The 20,236-nt window shown below is 37.6% G+C and overlaps 2 protein-coding genes across 4 annotated transcripts in view; one reads left to right on the top strand and one right to left on the bottom strand.

The window, feature by feature from the left end:
* Nucleotides 1-9,915: 9,915 nt before the first annotated feature.
* Nucleotides 9,916-18,544, bottom strand: LOC125675593 (protein AMN1 homolog). Its single transcript, XM_048913347.2, has 7 exons — nt 18,425-18,544; nt 16,192-16,327; nt 15,703-15,847; nt 12,694-12,911; nt 11,851-11,907; nt 10,725-10,836; nt 9,916-10,529 (listed from the first exon to the last, which is right to left on the bottom strand). The coding sequence occupies exons 1-7, from the start codon at nt 18,529-18,531 to the stop codon at nt 10,450-10,452; spliced, it is 855 nt and encodes a 284-aa protein (XP_048769304.2). The 5' UTR covers nt 18,532-18,544; the 3' UTR covers nt 9,916-10,449.
* The window catches only part of LOC125675589 (ADP-ribosylation factor GTPase-activating protein 2-like), a 32,167-nt gene continuing 30,472 nt past the window's right edge, over nt 18,542-20,236 (top strand). For all 3 annotated transcript variants that reach the window (XM_048913341.2, XM_048913343.2, XM_048913342.2), the window contains exon 1: nt 18,542-18,680. In XM_048913341.2, the coding sequence (XP_048769298.1) occupies nt 18,609-18,680 (72 nt within the window). In that variant the 5' untranslated portion in view covers nt 18,542-18,608. The remainder of the gene's footprint in view (nt 18,681-20,236) is intronic.

The raw sequence follows: 20,236 nt of genomic DNA, 5'->3' as shown, positions 1-20,236 counted from the left end.
AATGTCTGATAGGCCGTTCTTGGCACACTAATCTAGACAACGGATAGCTCCGTTTGCCTGATCATGATTAACTTGCAACTGAAGAAAGAAAAATAGATAAGAATCCCTGTTCTCGTGCTTTATTTTAACATTTGTTTAGTTTTTTCCCTTGACCAAATATGGAAATCATGACCAAATATGGAAATCATGACCAAATATGGAGACAAGTGCAGGTCAGCTGTTAACTTTTGATATGGAGCAGATCAATAATATCTCTATCTAACGTACTTGGAAATATTTATATTAAAATGATGAATACAGAAAAATATGTTGAATCTTTTAGTTTGTTTAACGAGAGATGAAGGTCGCAAGCGTTGCTGAAAATTTTACATAGCACGGGTTATGCGTGTTTTCTGCAATGTTTGTAACCTTCATCCCCCGTTTAATACACCAAAATGATTAAAAATATTTTCATATTTAAATGACAATATTTACATTTAAATAGCTCTTGTCACTTCCCAGGAAGCTGAGAAAGTTCTAGATTGATATAAGATCTGCCAGGGTAATAATATAGGATTAAACATTCTTTTTGAAGAATTTATCGATGTGTAAACTCCGGACATTTTACTCACAAACTGAATAAAAGTGCGAAGCACTTTTATGTTAAGTTTGTGAGTAAAATGTCCGGAGTTTACACATCGATACATTCTTCAAAAAGAATGTTTGATTCTTATAATTCCAATTCGTTCACTTTATTAACAATTGCAAAAATTTGAATAGTTTCCCTGCACTATGTTATTTGCTTTCAGGCGTGTATGAATACATCGCGTTTTCGGATTTATTGATGTGTAAACTCTTGTTCAGCTTTATTTTTGTCCAATCAAAACAATTTTAATAAATGATATTGGAATTATTGTATTGTAAAACGCTTTGAGCAGCATACGCTGGGAAAGCGCCATACAAAAACCAATCATTATTATCATATTTAATCCTGTGATAAAATGCATTAGAGAATTTTGAATGATATTTGTCTATAACTGCAAAGACCGAATCACTATAAATCTGTTAGGCGTATGAATACTGTCGAACATGTCGTCTGCATCTTGGCCCACAGGAACGCTTCAACCGGTGATTTTGTAATAATAATAATAATAATAGGGGTCTTATACCATACAGCTTACTAATAAAATTATTATTACTCCATATCAGGGGATGATGTGGTATAAGACCCCTACTATTATTATTATTAAAGACAAAAATACCATGCAGTTCCTGTGCTCGGCCACATGTGTGCCGCATGAAAACAAAGCTTTGTTGTCCATTTCCGTTTCATTCGCCGACGCGCTTTATTCATTGAGACTACATCTTTCAAAAAATAATAATTCATTGTTAACTGCAGCGATGGGTAAAAGGAAGAGTTACGGGGGTTGTCGCCTCCACCCCGACATTTTGGTTGGACGATTTCAACGAAAGGAGGTATGCTACACCAGAGAAATTCGATATGGATAAAGAGTGGAGGATATATATTGTACAACAATATTTTGAAACTGAAAACTCTTATATTTACTTTATTTAGTCAAAAGATACAGATTTAGTACAAAGCAATCTGGAAAAAATTGAAAACCCCTGCTGGACTCGAACACACGATTTACAGTTTAGTAGTCAACATGCTAACCCACTGAGCTACTCAGCTAAGCGAGGATTTTTCAAATGAATAGACAAATACTTTTGTTATGTTTATTTCCATCCATGTTTTTAAAGGAAGTCAAACATTATGCCGATTTAGAGTACCTCCTTAAAATGGCTGTTCCCCCCTTTTGGCGCCCTTCACTCTCCTCATTTAGTTGGCTGTTCCCCCCTTTTGGCGCCCTTCACTCCCCTCATTAAGTTGGCTGTCCCCCCCTTTTGGCGCCCTTCATTCCCCTCGTTTAGTTGGCTGTTCCCCCCCCCCCCTTTGGCGCCCTTCACTCCTCTCATTTAGTTGGCTGTTCCCCCCTTTTGGCGCCCTTCACTCCCCTCATTTAGTTGGGGAGGCGGAAAAGGTACAAACTTATATCTCCCATTTGGAAATATTTTGGACTAACCCCAAGTTAGTGAATAATGTCTACCAAGGATATGTAGAATGTTGTCTACCAGGTCAGTGAATAATGTCTACCAAGTAAGTTAATAATGTCTACCAAGTCAGTGAATAATGTCTACCAAGTCAGTGAATAATGTCTAGTCAGTGAATAATGTCTACCAAGTCAGTGAATAATGTCTACCAAGTTAGTGAATAATGTCTACCAAGTCAGTGAATAATGTCTACCAAGGACATGTAACTATCTCTTATTGAAATCGGTTATCAGTGATATTAGATGTAGTAGAGCATACTTGTTAATTTAAGATTTCAATAAAATGGCTGGTGTCATGGGGAAGTGAACTCTGAAATCTGTGTTTTATAATGGACAACACAGTACATATTTCTTCATGAAATTATGCAACATATCCGAAGCCATTAGGTTAATGTATCGTAAGCAAAAAAGACGTCAACTGTCAATTAGGTAAAAAGTATATTACCCTTACCCTCAATACAGAGTAAGAGATATATTACCCATACCCTTACTATAGTGTAAACTCAATACAGAGTAAGAGATATATTACCCATACCCTTACTATAGTGTAAACTCAATACAGAGTAAGAGATATATTACCCATACCCTTACTATAGTGTAAACTCAATACAGAGTAAGAGATATATTACCCATACCCTTACTATAGTGTAAACTCAATACAGAGTAAGAGATATATTACCCTTACCCTCGATATAGAGTAAAAGATATATCACCCTTACCCCCAATAATTTTAAAACCTGAACATTTTTGCGTGGGGGAGAAATGATACCTGCAGGGCTGATGCTTTTATGTATGCTCTGAAGAAGCATATAAAACAAATTAGCAAATTCTTGAAGTGGGTGTCAGAAATGTTTGCACAAAGTTACTCAAATTTGAGGAATAAAATTAATCAGTAAAATGAAATTTGATAGTACAGTTCGTCTGCATTTGATTTCAACGAGACTTTGCACGATGAAGATGTTACGAAGCTTTATAATTCTTACTTATCGATTAAATGAAACAATTGCTGTTACTGAAAAATCGAGTCATTTCAAAGTTCCTCGACTGAAATATTAATGTACTTTCAATTCGTAAAACTTTGTGTGTATTTTAACAGAAAATTACTGCTGCATGCCCTTACTTAAAAAATGAATCTCGATTATAATTTTAAAAGTCATATCTAGATGGTACAGTGATTTACAATGCTACACGTTTTGTGTTATTTCAGTGAAACTGTACACGCAGAAAAACCGCTAAAGATAGAATTGTGTTCTTTATTTATACTTAATACACTATAACCGCTGTCACCAATGCAAGATATAGCTCGAAGTTCCCGAATATCCGCAATTTAGTTATAAGCACTACTGACGAAATAAAATTACTCGCATTGATTTCCATCATGCTTGAACACATGCAAACACTCTCGATGAACAATCCACTCGGGAATTCATTTTTGCTTTTATACATTTCGAGTCATTTTGCGATATACTTTAAAGTACTGGCATAAAATAAGGAATTTACAGTAATATTTCAAAATGGTATTACATATGTTCTGAATTTTTTTCTGCTTTCAATGATACTTCATATATAGCAAAACGAACAGAGAAAAACGTAACACTGTATTTAGTTCAGTTTTGATGCTAATGGACAATATGGTCGATGTTACTAAAAGAACGTGGGTGCACAAGATACGATTTCTTCTGGAATTTAAGTACACAAGGAACACAAAAACTATTGATAATACATGTAGATTTTCCCTTCTGGTGATAACCAACTTACATGTCCTTTTCCTTCGGATGAGACTGCGAAAAGCGAGGCCCCGTGTCACATCAGGTGTGGCACGATAAAGTCCCTGCCTGCTCAAAGGGCGTAAACGTCGAGTATAGGCCTAAAGTTTGCAGTCCTTCACCGGCAATGGTGATGTCTCCATATAAGTGAAAAATTCTCAAAAGGAATGTTAAGCAGTATACAATCAATCAATCATGTTCTTACGATACTGAATAGAAATACGAATTACAGAATTCTTATGTCATACTGATGATGTGTTTATCTACTCGTAAATATCGTCACACACGAAAAAAGTGACATTTTCTAGGGACAATTCTTTCATCTGGTTGGTTTTCCAAATTCCTCCTTTAAAACACGTAAAATGATGAAATAAATTTGAAAGAGAAGAAAGTCGACCTTTTTCAATATGTACAATATATTCCTCACGTCAGTATGCACAGCTTCCCGCTTTATCATACGTCACAGCTTCCCGCTTTATCATACGTCACAGCTTCCCGCTTTATAATACGTCACAGCTTCCCGCTTTATCATACATCACATATAACTACACCCACTGGAGCTTTGTATTTTATTATGAGACATTTATTTTTGTGAAATCGATTCCTTTCGTGGTGGAAGGGGTTGTGGATTCTTTTAAAATCCTTCCATCGAACTAAAAGCTTTAAAACAAGAAGTAGTTCAGATTATGATTCGGTTTCTTGTTTGCATTGACATGTGCTTTCCAGGTTTTATATTTCTCATACATGTAAAAGTAATGTTTAAAACTGTTTCCTATGTCCTTTGAATACATATAAACAAATCCCCCGAAATCACTTTGGTTCATCAAATTAAATAGTTGCAATAATATAGCCTTATCCGATTCTTTTATTCTGACGTTTCACACACAGCACACTATCCTGATCACTTAGATCTACACACATCACACTATCCTGATCACGTAGATCTACACATAACACATTATCCTGATCACTTAGATCTACACACAGCACATTATCCCGATCACTTAGATCCACACACACACAGCACACTATCCTGATCACTTAGATCTACACACAGCACACTATCCCGATCACTTAGATCCACACACAGCACACTATCCCGATCACTTAGATCCACACACACAGCACATTATCCTGATCACTCAGATCCACACACACACACAGCACACTATTCCGATCACTTAGATCTACACATAGCACACTATCCTGATCACTTAGATCCACACACACATAGCACACTATCCCGATCACTTAGATCTACACATAGCACACTATCCTGATCACTTAGATCCACACACACACAGCACACTATCCTGATCACTTACATCTACACATATCACACTATCCTGATCACGTAGATCTACACATAACACATTATCCCGATCACTTAGATCCACACACAGCACACTATCCTGATCACTAAGATCTATACACAGCACACTATCCCGATCACTTAGATCCACACACACACAGCACACTATCCTGATCACTTAGATCTACACACAGCACACTATCCTGATCACTTAGATCCACACACAGCACACTATCCCGATCACTTAGATCCACACACACACAGCACACTATCCTGATCACTAAGATCTACACACAGCACACTATCCTGATCACTTAGATCCATACACACACAGCACACTATCCTGATCACTTAGATCTACACACAGCACACTATCCTGATCACGTAGATCTACACATAACACATTATCCTGATCACTTAGATCTACACACAGCACACTATCCCGATCACTTAGATCCACACACAGCACACTATCCTGATCACTTAGATCTACACATAGCACACTATCCCGATCACTTAGATCTACACATAGCACACTATCCCGATCACTTAGATCTACACAGACCACACTATCCTGATCACTTAGATCTACACACACACAGCACACTATCCTGATCACTTAGATCTACACACAGCACACTATCCCGATCACTTAGATCCACACACACACAGCACACTATCCTGATCACTTAGATCTACACACAGCACACTATCCCGATCACTTAGATCCACACACACAGCACATTATCCTGATCACTCAGATCCACACACACACAGCACACTATCCCGATCACTTAGATCTACACATAGCACACTATCCTGATCACTTAGATCCACACACACATAGCACACTATCCCGATCACTTAGATGTACACATAGCACACTATCCTGATCACTTATATCCACACACACACAGCACACTATCCTGATCACTTACATCTACACATATCACACTATCCTGATCACGTAGATCTACACATAACACATTATCCTGATCAGTTAGATCTACACATAGCACACTATCCCGATCACTTAGATCCACACACAGCACACTATCCTGATCACTAAGATCTATACACAGCACACTATCCCAATCACTTAGATCCACACACACACAGCACACTATCCTGATCACTTAGATCTACACACAGCACACTATCCTGATCACTTAGATCCACACACAGCACACTATCCCGATCACTTAGATCCACACACACACAGCACACTATCCTGATCACTAAGATCTACACACAGCACACTATCCTGATCACTTAGATCCATACACACACAGCACACTATCCTGATCACTTAGATCTACACACAGCACACTATCCTGATCACGTAGATCTACACATAACACATTATCCTGATCACTTAGATCTACACATAGCACACTATCCCGATCACTTAGATCCACACACACACAGCACACTATCCTGATCACTTAGATCTACACATAGCACACTATCCCGATCACTTAGATCTACACATAGCACACTATCCCGATCACTTAGATCTACACATATCACACTATCCTGATCACTTAGATCTACACACACACAGCACACTATCCTGATCACTTAGATCTACACACATCACACTATCCTGATCACGTAGATCTACACATAACACATTATCCTGATCACTTAGATCTACACACAGCACACTATCCCGATCACTTAGATCCACACACAGCACACTATCCTGATCACTTAGATCCACACACAGCACACTATCCTGATCACTTAGATCCACACACACAGCACACTATCCTGATCACTTAGATCCACACACATCACACGATCCTGATCACTAAGATCTACACACAGCACACTATCCCGATCACTTAGATCCACACACACACAGCACACTATCCTGATCACTTAGATCTACACACAGCACATTATCCTGATCACTAAGATCTACACACAGCACACTATCCCGATCACTTAGATCCACACATATCACACTATCCCGATCACTAAGATCTACACACAGCACACTATCCTGATCAATTAGATCCACACACACACAGCACACTATCCTGATCACTCAGATCCACACACAGCACACTATCCCGATCACTTAGATCCACACACAGCACACTATCCTGATCACTTAGATCCACACACAGCACACTATCCTGATCACTAAGATCTACACACAGCACACTATCCCGATCACTTAGATCCACACATATCACACTATCCTGATCACTTAGATCTACACACAGCACACTATCCCGATCACTTAGATCCACACATAACACACTATCCTGATCACGTAGATCTACACACATCACACTATCCTGATCACTTAGATCCACACACACACATAGCACACTATCCTGATCACTTAGATCTACACACAGCACACTATCCTGATCACTTAGATCCACACACACACAGCACACTATCCTGATCACTTAGATCTACACATAGCACACTGTCCCGATCACTTAGATCTACACATAGCACACTATCCCGATCACTTAGATCTACACATAGCACACTATCCTGATCACTTAGATCCACACACAGCACACTATCCTGATCACTTAGATCCACACACACAGCACACTATCCTGATCACTTAGATCCACACACATCACACGATCCTGATCACTAAGATCTACACACAGCACACTATCCCGATCACTTAGATCCACACACACAGCACATTATCCTGATCACTAAGATCTACACACAGCACACTATCCCGATCACTTAGATCCACACATATCACACTATCCTGATCACTAAGATCTACACACAGCACACTATCCTGATCAATTAGATCCACACACACACAGCACACTATCCTGATCACTCAGATCCACACACAGCACACTATCCCGATCACTTAGATCCACACACAGCACACTATCCTGATCACTTAGATCCACACACAGCACACTATCCTGATCACTAAGATCTACACACAGCACACTATCCCGATCACTTAGATCCACACATATCACACTATCCTGATCACTTAGATCTACACACAGCACACTATCCCGATCACTTAGATCCACACACACACAGCACACTATCCTGATCACGTAGATCTACACACATCACACTATCCTGATCACTTAGATCCACACACACACATAGCACACTATCCTGATCACTTAGATCTACACACAGCACACTATCCTGATCACTTAGATCCACACACACACAGCACACTATCCTGATCACTTAGATCTACACATAGCACACTATCCTGATCACTTAGATCCACACACACACAGCACACTATCCTGATCACTTAGATCAACACACACACATAGCACACTATCCTGATCACGTAGATCCACACACAGCACACTATCCTGATCACTCAGATCCACACACAGCACAGCACACTATCCTGATCACTTAGATCTACACATAACACATTATCCTGATCACTTAGATCTACACACAGTACACTATCCTGATCACTTAGATCCACACACACACACAGCACATTATCCTGATCACTTAGATCTACACACAGCACACTATCCTGATCACTTACGTCTACACACAGCACACTATCCTGATCACTTAGATCCACACACACACACACAGCACACTATTCTGATCACTTAGATCCACACACACACAGCACACTATCCTGATCAGTTAGATCCACACACACACATAACACACTATCCTGATCAGTTAGATCTACACACAGCACACTATCCTGATCAGTTAGATCTACACATAGCACACTATCCTGATCAGTTAGATCTACACACAGCACACAATCCTGATCACTTAGATCTACACACAGCACACTATCCTGATCAGTTAGATCTACACACAGCACACAATCCTGATCACTTAGATCCACACACAGCACACTATCCCGATCACTTAGATCCACACACACACAGCACACTATCCTGATCACTTAGATCTACACACAACACACTATCCTGATCACTTAGATCCACACACACAGCACACTATCCCGATCACTTAGATCTACACACAGCACACTATCCCGATCACTTAGATCCACACACACACACAGCACACTATCCTGATCACTTAGATCTACACACAGCACACTATCCAGATCACTTAGATCCACACACAGCACACTATCCCGATCACTTAGATCCACACACACAGCACATTATCCTGATCACTCAGATCCACACACACACAGCACACTATCCCGATCACTTAGATCTACACACAGCACACTATCCTGATCACTTAGATCCACACACACATAGCACACTATCCCGATCACTTAGATCTACACATAGCACACTATCCTGATCACTTAGATCCACACACACACAGCACACTATCCTGATCACTTACATCTACACATATCACACTATCCTGATCACGTAGATCTACACATAACACATTATCCTGATCAGTTAGATCTACACATAGCACACTATCCCGATCACTTAGATCCACACACAGCACACTATCCTGATCACTAAGATCTATACACAGCACACTATCCCGATCACTTAGATCCACACACACAGCACACTATTCTGATCACTTAGATCTACACACAACACACTATCCTGATCACTTAGATCCACACACACAGCACACTATCCCGATCACTTAGATCTACACACAGCACACTATCCTGATCACTTAGATCCACACACACAGCACACTATTCTGAGATTGCAAGTAGCCAAATTCACTTATGTACCATCTGCAGTAACATTATTTTCACCTCAGGGAAGAAAATTCACAACTTCTGTCAAAATTTCAATTCAACAAGGTTGTATTTATTTCAATTTCAATGAAATAGGCAATAATCAATGGGTCGCATACAATTTCTATCACGCAATAGTGTAATTATATAATGTTTACCATATAGGATATTTATTGGAAATATGGTTTTGACAATTCACCACATGTAGTAATTTGATTGGTACAACTGCAATGCAATACACTATTATAGAAATAACAAAAACTCTCTTCCACCTATCGTCCAAAACTTATGGACAGTTTGTGGGTTTCGATTCAACAATACTTTTTGCCAATGGTGATAAAATAAAGGAGCAGATCACAGTGTGGTACAAAGTCTACACACAACTATAACAAATATTACTACATCCTTAATGTGTGATACTTAAACGTTAGGTTTGTTTAAATCACAAGGTCATTGAAAGAACATCTGAGTTAGGTCATGGTCAACGATCGGTAACTAATGAATCAGATGAAATTAAGAATATGGCAAATACATGATTTTGGTCATTGCATTCTTGACCACACAGTAAGTGTGGTGTCCAGTTGATCAATAGATTGTCCAAGTGACCTGCTTCATGGGTGAGGCTCGTTCTAATGTGACTGTCTCTAGTGCTTGCCTGGCCATTTCTGTAAATAAAAGTGAATACACTTTTGAGTATGTAGTCTTGCGTTACATTGCTCATAATGATAAACACGACTGTAAAGAAGACTGGTAACACGATAGTCCAAATATTTCAAGAAAGTGTTTAGAGTTTTTATACAATCATGTATATGTATGTTTTATATAAATTACTATAAATATAGCATATAATGATTAGATACCTGTGATTTTCGGACAGCCATGGAAGAGAAAAATGTTGATCTGAGGACAGAATTGGAGAATTGCTTCTACGGATTCATCAGTCAACTCCTTACACCCATTTATGTGGACTTCCTGTCAATCAACATCATCGGTATCATTATAATGTCATATCTAGTGTTGTCCTTGGGGAGGTCATTATAGAAAAATTCTTATTATATACTTTCAATTTCATCTCTTCTTTTTTCTTTAAAAGTTTGCGGGCATATATCGTGTGATATATGCCTGGAAACATTCCGCCCGCAAACATTACGTCACAATCAAATTTCTACGCCGTTAATTTTCAAATTTTTCATCTTTCACTCAGTTAAACCGATAAAGTTATTGTTAAAAATAAAATTATTGTTACTTTCTAAATGAAATTGAAAGTATATAATAAAAAGGTTATAGACTTTGTATGGAAAATATGACGACCTCGTTTTTTGTCGCGAACGGACATCGCAAGCTCGGTCCATCTACGCGCCAAAAAACTCGGTCGTCATATTTTCCCATACAAAGTCTATAACCTATAAATATATACTGGTATAAACTTATGGATATACTAAACTTTTCTCACATTATCACCAGTGTGAGATTGACTTTTCCCATGTGAGATTTTTCTTTCTCACACTGTTGCGACGTCATTTGATTGTGACGTCATGTATTTTCTATGATTTACGTTACACGGTGAAGATTAGATTTACGTTACACAGTGAAATAAAAATATTTTGCATTGTTATCTTTAAATTTTAATGTAGTATAGCTTTCTGGTGGACAACCTTGGGTTTTTTAGTTTACACTGAAGTGTAAACCATTTTCAGGTATGCTCTTTCTGCCTATCTAATTTTTTTTGCATCGAAGTTCAAATGAGGATTTTGATAATCTAGAATTTTCTGAAAGCTCCTAAATTTATGCATTAAACTGTAGTTAAAATGTGAGAAATATAATCCTTCATTATTTACTCGTGTGGGATAGGGAAATCCCACCTCTGGAACAAGATTTGCTGTCTAGGACTCGGCAAAGCCTCGTCCAAGACTGTGAATCTTGTCCCCTCGGTGGAATTTCCCTATCTCACACTCGTACTAATGAAGGATTCTATTAATTTCGCACCTTCAGACACTGGTTACAGGCGCCATTAGCTATGTGCATGATTCCTCCATCTGTAATCTATAATAGAAAAAATAAGTCTGTCTGTAGCATTCTATACAACATATAGTAATAATAGCAAAATAAGTCTGTAGCATTCTACACAACATATAGTAATAATAGCAAAAATAAGTCTGTAGCATTCTACACAACATATAGTAATAATAGCAAAATAAGTCTGTCTGTAGCATTCTATACAACATATAGTAATAATAGCAAAATAAGTCTGTCTGTAGCATTCTATACAACATATAGTTACTGTAATAATAGCAAAATAAGTCTGTCTGTAGCATTCTATACAACATATAGTAATAATAGCAAAATAAGTCTGTGGCATTCTATACAACATATACCGGTAGTATGAATTAAGAGACAGTACAATTTATAGATATAGATGTATCTATCTACACATAGAATTAATGTAGATATAATTATACACACATTTACAGGTACTATATCAATCCTACATCTTCCTACAACAGTAGTTGGTAGTTGACTATCTACTGTAGTTCATTTCACATTGACAACTTTATCTCAATGAAAAGTTTTTAAAAAAAACATACTCTTGTATTTAATCTTGCTGATTTTCCCTAATTTTCATAATTATATACAATCGTCATGTATCTGGAAAAAGAAATTGTAAGACAAGTGGCCATATTGTAGAAAGGCATAGATCTATAAAACTCATTTTGGAATAACTGAAAGACCCCTCCCCCCAATCAGTATGTGTTTGTGAAAACTGAAGCACTACCTTGTACCTCACCACCTTCCTGATGACAGTTCTCAGTCAAACATGCATTGTAGTACCTTAGTATTGGCCATGTTGAGACAACTGAGGAAGCGGGAGTTTTTCCCTAGGGCCTCCAGGCACCTATCTGTCAACAGCGTACACCCGCCCACATTTAGGTAACGGAGTCGAGGACAGTGTGCAGACAGTGCTATGACGGCCTCGTCTGTGAGGTTCAGACATCGTCTGAGGTACACCGTCTGTAGGCTGGGACACTTTTTTGCCAGCTGCGTAATGCCTGTGTTGTGAAAAAGAAATGAGTGTATCATCTGTTCACTTAATATTTCCTACGTGTGCTGAAATAAACATGAGAGTATCATTCACTCGCTTTTTTTCCTGTGTCTTGAAATAAAGTTCTCTGTGAAGCTCAGAAATCATCAAGGCTGAGTGTGTTATTTGCCTGTGTATACATCCCCGTGTAAAGGCTGAGTGTTATATTTGCCTGTGTATACATCCCCGTGTAAAGGCTGAGTGTTTTATTTGCCTGTGTATACATCCCCGTGTAAAGGTTGAGTGTTTTATTTGCCTGTGTATATATCCCTGTGTAAAGGCTGAGTGTGTTATTTACCTGTATATACATCCCCGTGTAAAGGCTGAGTGTTTTATTTGCCTGTGTATATATCCCAGTGTAAAGGCTGAGTGTGTTATTTACCTGTGTATACATCCCCGTGTAAAGGCTGAGTGTTTTATTTGCCTGTGTATATATCCCCGTGTAAAGGCTGAATGTGTTATTTACCTGTGTATACATCCCCGTGTAAAGGCTGAGTGTTTTATTTGCCTGTGTATACATCCCCGTGTAAAGTCTGAGTGTTTTATTTGCCTGTGTATATATCCCCGTGTAAAGGCTGAGTGTTTTATTTGCCTGTGTATATATCCCCGTGTAAAGGCTGAGTGTGTTATTTGCCTGTGTATATATCCCAGTGTAAAGGCTGAGTGTGTTATTTACCTGTGTATACATCCCCGTGTAAAGTCTGAGTGTTTTATTTGCCTGTGTATATATCCCCGTGTAAAGGCTGAGTGTGTTATTTACCTGTGTATACATCCCCGTGTAAAGTCTGAGTGTTTTATTTGCCTGTGTATATATCCCCGTGTAAAGGTTGAGTGTGTTATTTACCTGTGTATACATCCCCGTGTAAAGGCTGAGTGTGTTATTTGCCTGTGTATACATCCCCGTGTAAAGAAATAGAATTGCAATTTCTGAGGCCACCTACATTCAATTCCCTATAACCAATAGTAACAGGAAGGGAGAAAATGCAACGGACCATTTTCTCCCATCCTGGTCATGGCATCAAATGTAATGGGAAGGGAAAAAATGCAAAGGACCAGACTGGGATTCAAACTCAGGGCCCCTGAATCTCCAATCAAGTTCTCTATCAACTGAGCTATCTGGCCATTGACATTGGAACCTGTCTGACCACTACACAATTAAAATTCATTATATCCATAAAAGAAAGTTCTGCTTCAGGTTCTTGAAATTTACAAAAATTGATTGATTGTTTAACGTCTCTCTCAAGAATTTGTCACTCATATGGAGACGTCAACAAGACCGGTGAACGGCTTCAAATTTAGGCCCTTGCTCAGCGCTTACAGCCATTGAGCAGTGAGGGTTCTTTAGCGTGCCACACCACATCCATTTTTAAGGTCGTCTCTGAGAACCAGTGACATTCACACCTGATGCCAAGTGTTTGGCGATGGACCTGTCACTACCTTTTTAACAACTTAGGTCTGTTGTGGTCGGGATTCGAACCCTGACCTTCCGAATGTGGGGCGAACGCTGTAACCTCTAGACCACCGTGGCGATAAATTTAAAAAGAAGTAGTAATGGTTCCAAATACAGTATTTTTACAAAAGCATCACAAAATGATTTTGAAAAAATACTTACCTTCATCGTAGACGGCAGATGCATAAGACAAATGTACTATCTTGAGATGAAAGGTAAGATACATGACTTTAGGCCGAGTTGAGATCTATCCTGGACAGTTACATAAATTTGATTCTGTGACAAGATGTCGAGGTGTTACTGCTTACCAGAGTTGAGATTCATCATCTGAAGTTGTTAACTTGTGATGGGATGTTAAAATGTGACTGCTTGGTTAAAGTGACTATCTATTGAAGTTGTGGAGATTTGCATAATATCCTGTGATGAAATGTTACGGTGTGACTGTTTGGTTAAAGTGACTATCTGTTGAAGTTGTGGAGATTTGCATAATATCCTGTGATGAAATGTTACGATGTGACTGTTTGGTTAAAGTGACTATCTATTGAAGTTGTGGAGATTTGCATAATATCCTGTGATAAAATGTTAAGATGTGACTGTTTGGTTAAAGTGACTTATCTGTTGAAGTTGTGGAGATTTGCATAATATCCTGTGATGAAATGTTAAGACGTGACTGTTTGGTTAAAGTGACTATCTGTTGAAGTTGTGGAGATTTATGTTAAGATGTGACTATTTGGCCAAGTTGAGATTGATCTATCTTTTAAAGTTGTGAACATTCACACAATTACCTTGTGGCGAGATATCGAGACATGACTGCTTGGCCGAGTTGAGATCTGTTACCTTGTGACGAGATATCGAGATGTGACTGCTTGGCCGAGTTGAGATATGTTACCTTGTGACGAGATATCGAGACATGACTGTTTGGCCGAGTTGAGATCTGTTACCTTGTGACGAGATATCGAGACATGACTGCTTGGCTGAGTTGAGATATGTTACCTTGTCATGAGATATTGAGATGTGACTGCTTGGCCGAGTTGAGATATGTTACCTTGTGATGAGATATCGAGACATGACTGTTTGGCCGAGTTGAGATCTGTTACCTTGTGACGAGATGTTGAGACATGACTGTTTGGCTGAGTTGAGGTCTATCTTCTGAAGTTGTGGACATTTACATAACTACCTTGTGACGAGATATTGAGACGTGACTGTTTGGCTGAGTTTAGGTCTATCTTCTGAAGTTGTGGACATTTACATAGCTACCTTGTGACGAGATATGGAGATGTGACTGTTTGGCCGAGTTGAGATCTGTTACCTTGTGACGAGATGTTGAGACGTGACTGTTTGGCCGAGTTGAGGTCTATCTTCTGAAGTTGTGGACATTTACATAGGTGCTGAAGTCCTTCATCGGATACATCTGATTCACTTAAATCTAAAACCTTCAGATTTTCATGAATCACCTGGAATTTAAAGCAGAGATTAATTGACACATCATTAAAAACATCATTATATGTGTATATATTTAAACCTGCATGCTGACCTGAGTGTCCATACTCAAACCAACTGCAGATCAATATCCATCAAAGTCAGCTCAACTCACTTTTCACTCCCAACTCATAATTATTAAAACAGGCATGACCAGACAAGTAATAAGATAGATCTATAAGTTTGGTGACATTTAGTAACCTACCTGTCTGTTCTATATCAAGTCTTTTTTAACTTGAATTATCAACTTGCATATATATTTTGGGGAGATTTGTGTATGTGACACACTAGCCTCATATGACTTGAATGAATGCCTTACCTTGGGGAGATTTGTATCTGTGATACAGCCTCTCTTTGACATAAGATAAAGACACTTGTCTTTCAGGTTGCCTGGCAACAAGGTGACACTTTCAATACAAATGGAGGAGAGATTTGTCACCACACATTGTACAGCTCTGTGTAAAAATCAAAATGTTTCAAAATAAATTGACATTCAGTATTTGTGTTCTCCGCTGAAAATAAGTCTAGCTTAATTTAACAATCTATATCAAGTTCAACAAGAGTTGTCCACTAGCTGTTATGATTTTCTGAAGATCATCAGATGTTTGGACTGAGTTCAAAATCATGTCAGTCTGAGCACAGATCAGTCAGCCCAAACACTGTTTTAGTGAATATGAATATTCTAAAATCAAGTTCAAAGCCATTTTAAACTCAAACCAAACTAGATATCCCAAAAACTATCAATCTTACTGAACTAGCCTGGTTACTTAAATTAATTATACCTGGTATAAATGTTTTCATTCTCTCTCGCTGAACTTTCAACCCTCTCACACTCAACTTTATAATTAGTCACATTGCTTTGCAATTTCCTGTCACATCAGAAATCTTTAACGGTCAGCTAGAGATCAACTTAATAACCTAAAGGGATTTGATGATGCAGATGGATTTATTATCATTACTGTCTTGTTGACAATGTTTGTGGACTCTGTTGAATAGTTTGGGATTAGGGTGGAGGAGGCATTCATGAAATATTAATAAGCACCATAATTGTTGTGGGGAAAAATTGCAAGTAATTCACTCTAGAGAAGATGTCGTATATATAAAAAATTCAGAAAAAGACAAATGTGTTTGTGAAATAGCAGAAATACTGATGCCCCTGTCAGTCCAAAGTCCAAGTAATGAAAAATTTTGCAACAAAATGAAGTTAAGGACATAGTTGTGATGTTTCTGACATTTCTCTGAAAATTATTTTTTCATCTCCTCGATATGAATTAAGAGTTAATTCTTGTATGATTTCCAAATAGGTTTAAATTTCATATTAGTAATATTACCATACTATGATACTTGGATTGTATATTGACCTAAGGTACGTAGCTCAGTGGTTGGATCACCTAACTATAAGTAATGCAGAATTTTAGGCTACCTGGTTATAAACCAGATTGTTCTTATTAAAATAGTAATTTCCATTAATCTATACAACTCACTGTAATAGTCATAAGAACTGACTTTTAAAAATCACAATTTTACTTGCAACAACCAGGAAGCATCAAAATATATGCTAACTCTAAACAGACACGGAAATATATCCAATGATATTTTGTAGAGAGAAGATAGAATGCAAGTGAATTTTATGTAAATTGTCACAAAAAATGTATATTAATGATAGAGAAAATGTCATGTTTTGAATAAATCCATGGTTATTCATGTTTTGATTCTGGAAAACGTGTAAATGCCGGAGTCGGTGACGGTTTATTCTTCAACCGACGTTTCGACTCAGATGTGCCTGCATTTACGCAAACATTTAACAGTAATGCTCAAAACTGTCATAAAGAAATCAACACTTACTTGCTTTTAATCCATTTTCAACATGTCCCCTGTCCCGGGTTTACGTTAACTGGTCTTGGGAGCTGTCACAATAGGGGACCAGTTAAGAGAAAAGAAGGCTGACGTAATCAGAGTTGTGATTTAAACCCGGGACAGGGGCAGATTGAAAATGGATTAAAAGCAAGTAAGTGTTGATTTCCTTGTGACGGTTTTGTGCATTGCTGTTAAATGTTTGAAAACAAATTGTCTATTCTGTAAATCCAGGCACATCTGAGTCGAAACGTTGGTTGAAGCATAAACCGTTACCGACTCCGGCATTACACGTTTTCCAGAATCAAAACATGAATGCTTGCGAATAGAAGTCGATGAAGGCTATGCCTCTCGACTTCTCTAAAGAGAATAGACATTTACCAGGTCCGTGCTCTGACAGTGAAATTCGATTTTTATGTTTTTAGAAAAGGATTTGATAAAAGATTTGAAATAGTATATCAATCTATTTTAAACAGCTATATAAACCTATGTATGTATATATGGCTATATAGCTTAATAAAGCTATGTATCTAAATATAGACATTGCCAATCATTGTGCTGAGCTTCTTTACGTCTAATTAAATGATAGCTCTACACTAATTTCTTACACATATCACAAGGATTACCCTTGTATAACATTTTTAGAACAACATTCAAAACAAGTTGAAAATTCATCAATGACAGACATTAATGCTCACTTGTCCAAGAGTGGTGTAACATTGCCATATCCCAGAACATGGACTGTCGCAAGCGACTCCATGTTGTTTAAACTGACAACCTGCAACTTTTTAGCCAATGAACACATTGGAACTCTTCAAATTGTGAAGATATGATAAGTGTACCAGTCAGCTGACTTGGCAAACAACGTCATCCATCGGCAAAATGGCAGATGGACCTTCCAAAAGCGATATAACCGCTATTTTTAAGCGATTACGGTCGATTCCAACTAACAAAGTAAGTTTAGTTAGAGTTTTAAGACAATTCTACTGATCTAGGGTTTTCAGTCTCATGTTTGTGATAGTAAAACGTTATTTTTTGTCGGCTTGACTGACGTGTAGAAACGCATATGTGGCATTTATTCGAATTATCTCTGTTAGTCAAGAATTTTTATTTTAAATTCCATATGTAGTCGCTTCATAATTACTGTTTTCTTCTTGTTTGTATGAGTCGAATTAGAGTTTAACGTGGTGTCTTGATGTTTTGAATGTTAACAATGCACTAGTTCAGGGGCTCCATTCAATCAAACTTTAAAGTATGTATCAATTAACAACTTGACCTATGCCATAAAAGGCTAATTCCACATCTCTACAACTGTATATGTAATAGTTTTCATTTAATTTCACCATGTGCATTTATAAAATACCGTAGTTTTTAAGTTTTAAATTTTTAATCGGTGTTTCACAATTGTTTTATAGTAAATCATCAGTCGAAAAAGTTGTCAATTTCAAACAATCGATTATAATCAGCTAAGTACTTCCATTAGTTTTCCTTATTTTTTTCATTAATTATTGAAGAAAAGAGATAGAGCTGTCATGGTTCAAAAAATGTTTGGATAAGGTCGGTTCAAGATTTTTTAATTTGGGTCTCGGTAAATTTTTTTAAGACCAGGGTTCGACACTTGTCAGAATTTGAACTCGCCATTCGAGCAACCTAGGTACTGATTTCAGGTTGCCTGAATGGGTTTCAGGTTGCCCAAACAAAAAGCACTTTAAATGTATTTTGAAAATTTATATATTGCATTTCTATTTCAGTTTCAAACAGAATTCCAATCATAACTCTCTCCTCACAAACATAATTTTCTCACTTTCAACCATCACCTTATAATCACTCTCATTCTCTCCAAAACTTTCCATGCTCTCTACCATTACATTCTTTTCATTTCACTCCAATGAACATTCACCTTTTTGCATATATGTCTATCATTTTATATCTTTCCCCTCTCTATAGCAGGGCTCACACTGGACTAAATCACAAGTCACTATTATTATAATATTGTGAAAATTGATTGTATTTAAGCAGATTGCTTTTTTAGTCAGTCTGATGACATTGCAGCACAATCATGGTTTTAATCAGAAAAAAATAGTATTTCATAGCCTATAAACTGGCTATATTAAATAAAGACAAGAAATGAGTTTCTAAATGTTTATTAATCATTTTAGTAGTGTAAATGACATATAATACTCATTAAATTTGCAGTCTAGAAAAAATCACTGATGACAAAATTACCGTAATACATAACACATGATCATAGTTTCACATCACATTTTTCAAAGAATTTACTGAAGAATTCTGTTTTCATCTTGAAATCCAGAATGACAAGGTGTTCCTTTGGTGAATCTCATCATGAAGAGGAGAAGGGACTTGAAGTCTGAAACACATTTTAAATGGCTTTCTTTAAGATGACGTGAAGTCAAAAGATGACAGCATAGCAATTTCAGAAGAACCTACAATTTTGCGTTTCCTCATGGCCATTTTCTAAATAGATCAAACCAAAGACCTAAAGAATAATG

Source organism: Ostrea edulis, chromosome 3 (assembly GCF_947568905.1).
Source record: "Ostrea edulis chromosome 3, xbOstEdul1.1, whole genome shotgun sequence".
Classification (NCBI taxonomy): domain Eukaryota; kingdom Metazoa; phylum Mollusca; class Bivalvia; order Ostreida; family Ostreidae; genus Ostrea; species Ostrea edulis.
The sequence above is the reverse complement of the archived record's forward strand: the minus strand, read 5'-3'. Positions and strand labels throughout refer to the sequence as shown.

What these genes read in the sequence shown, in the direction of transcription:
- LOC125675593 (XM_048913347.2), bottom strand. Translation starts at nt 18,531, where the DNA reads ATGTGTTCATTGGCTAAAAAGTTGCAGGTTGTCAGTTTAAACAACATG. An exon ending in TCAACATGGCCAATACTAAG is followed by an intron (nt 11,908 to 12,693) that starts GTACTACAATGC and finishes TTTCTATTATAG; the next exon opens with ATTACAGATGGAGGAATCAT. An exon ending in CCTGTAACCAGTGTCTGAAG is followed by an intron (nt 10,837 to 11,850) that starts GTGCGAAATTAA and finishes GTTGATTGACAG; the next exon opens with GAAGTCCACATAAATGGGTG.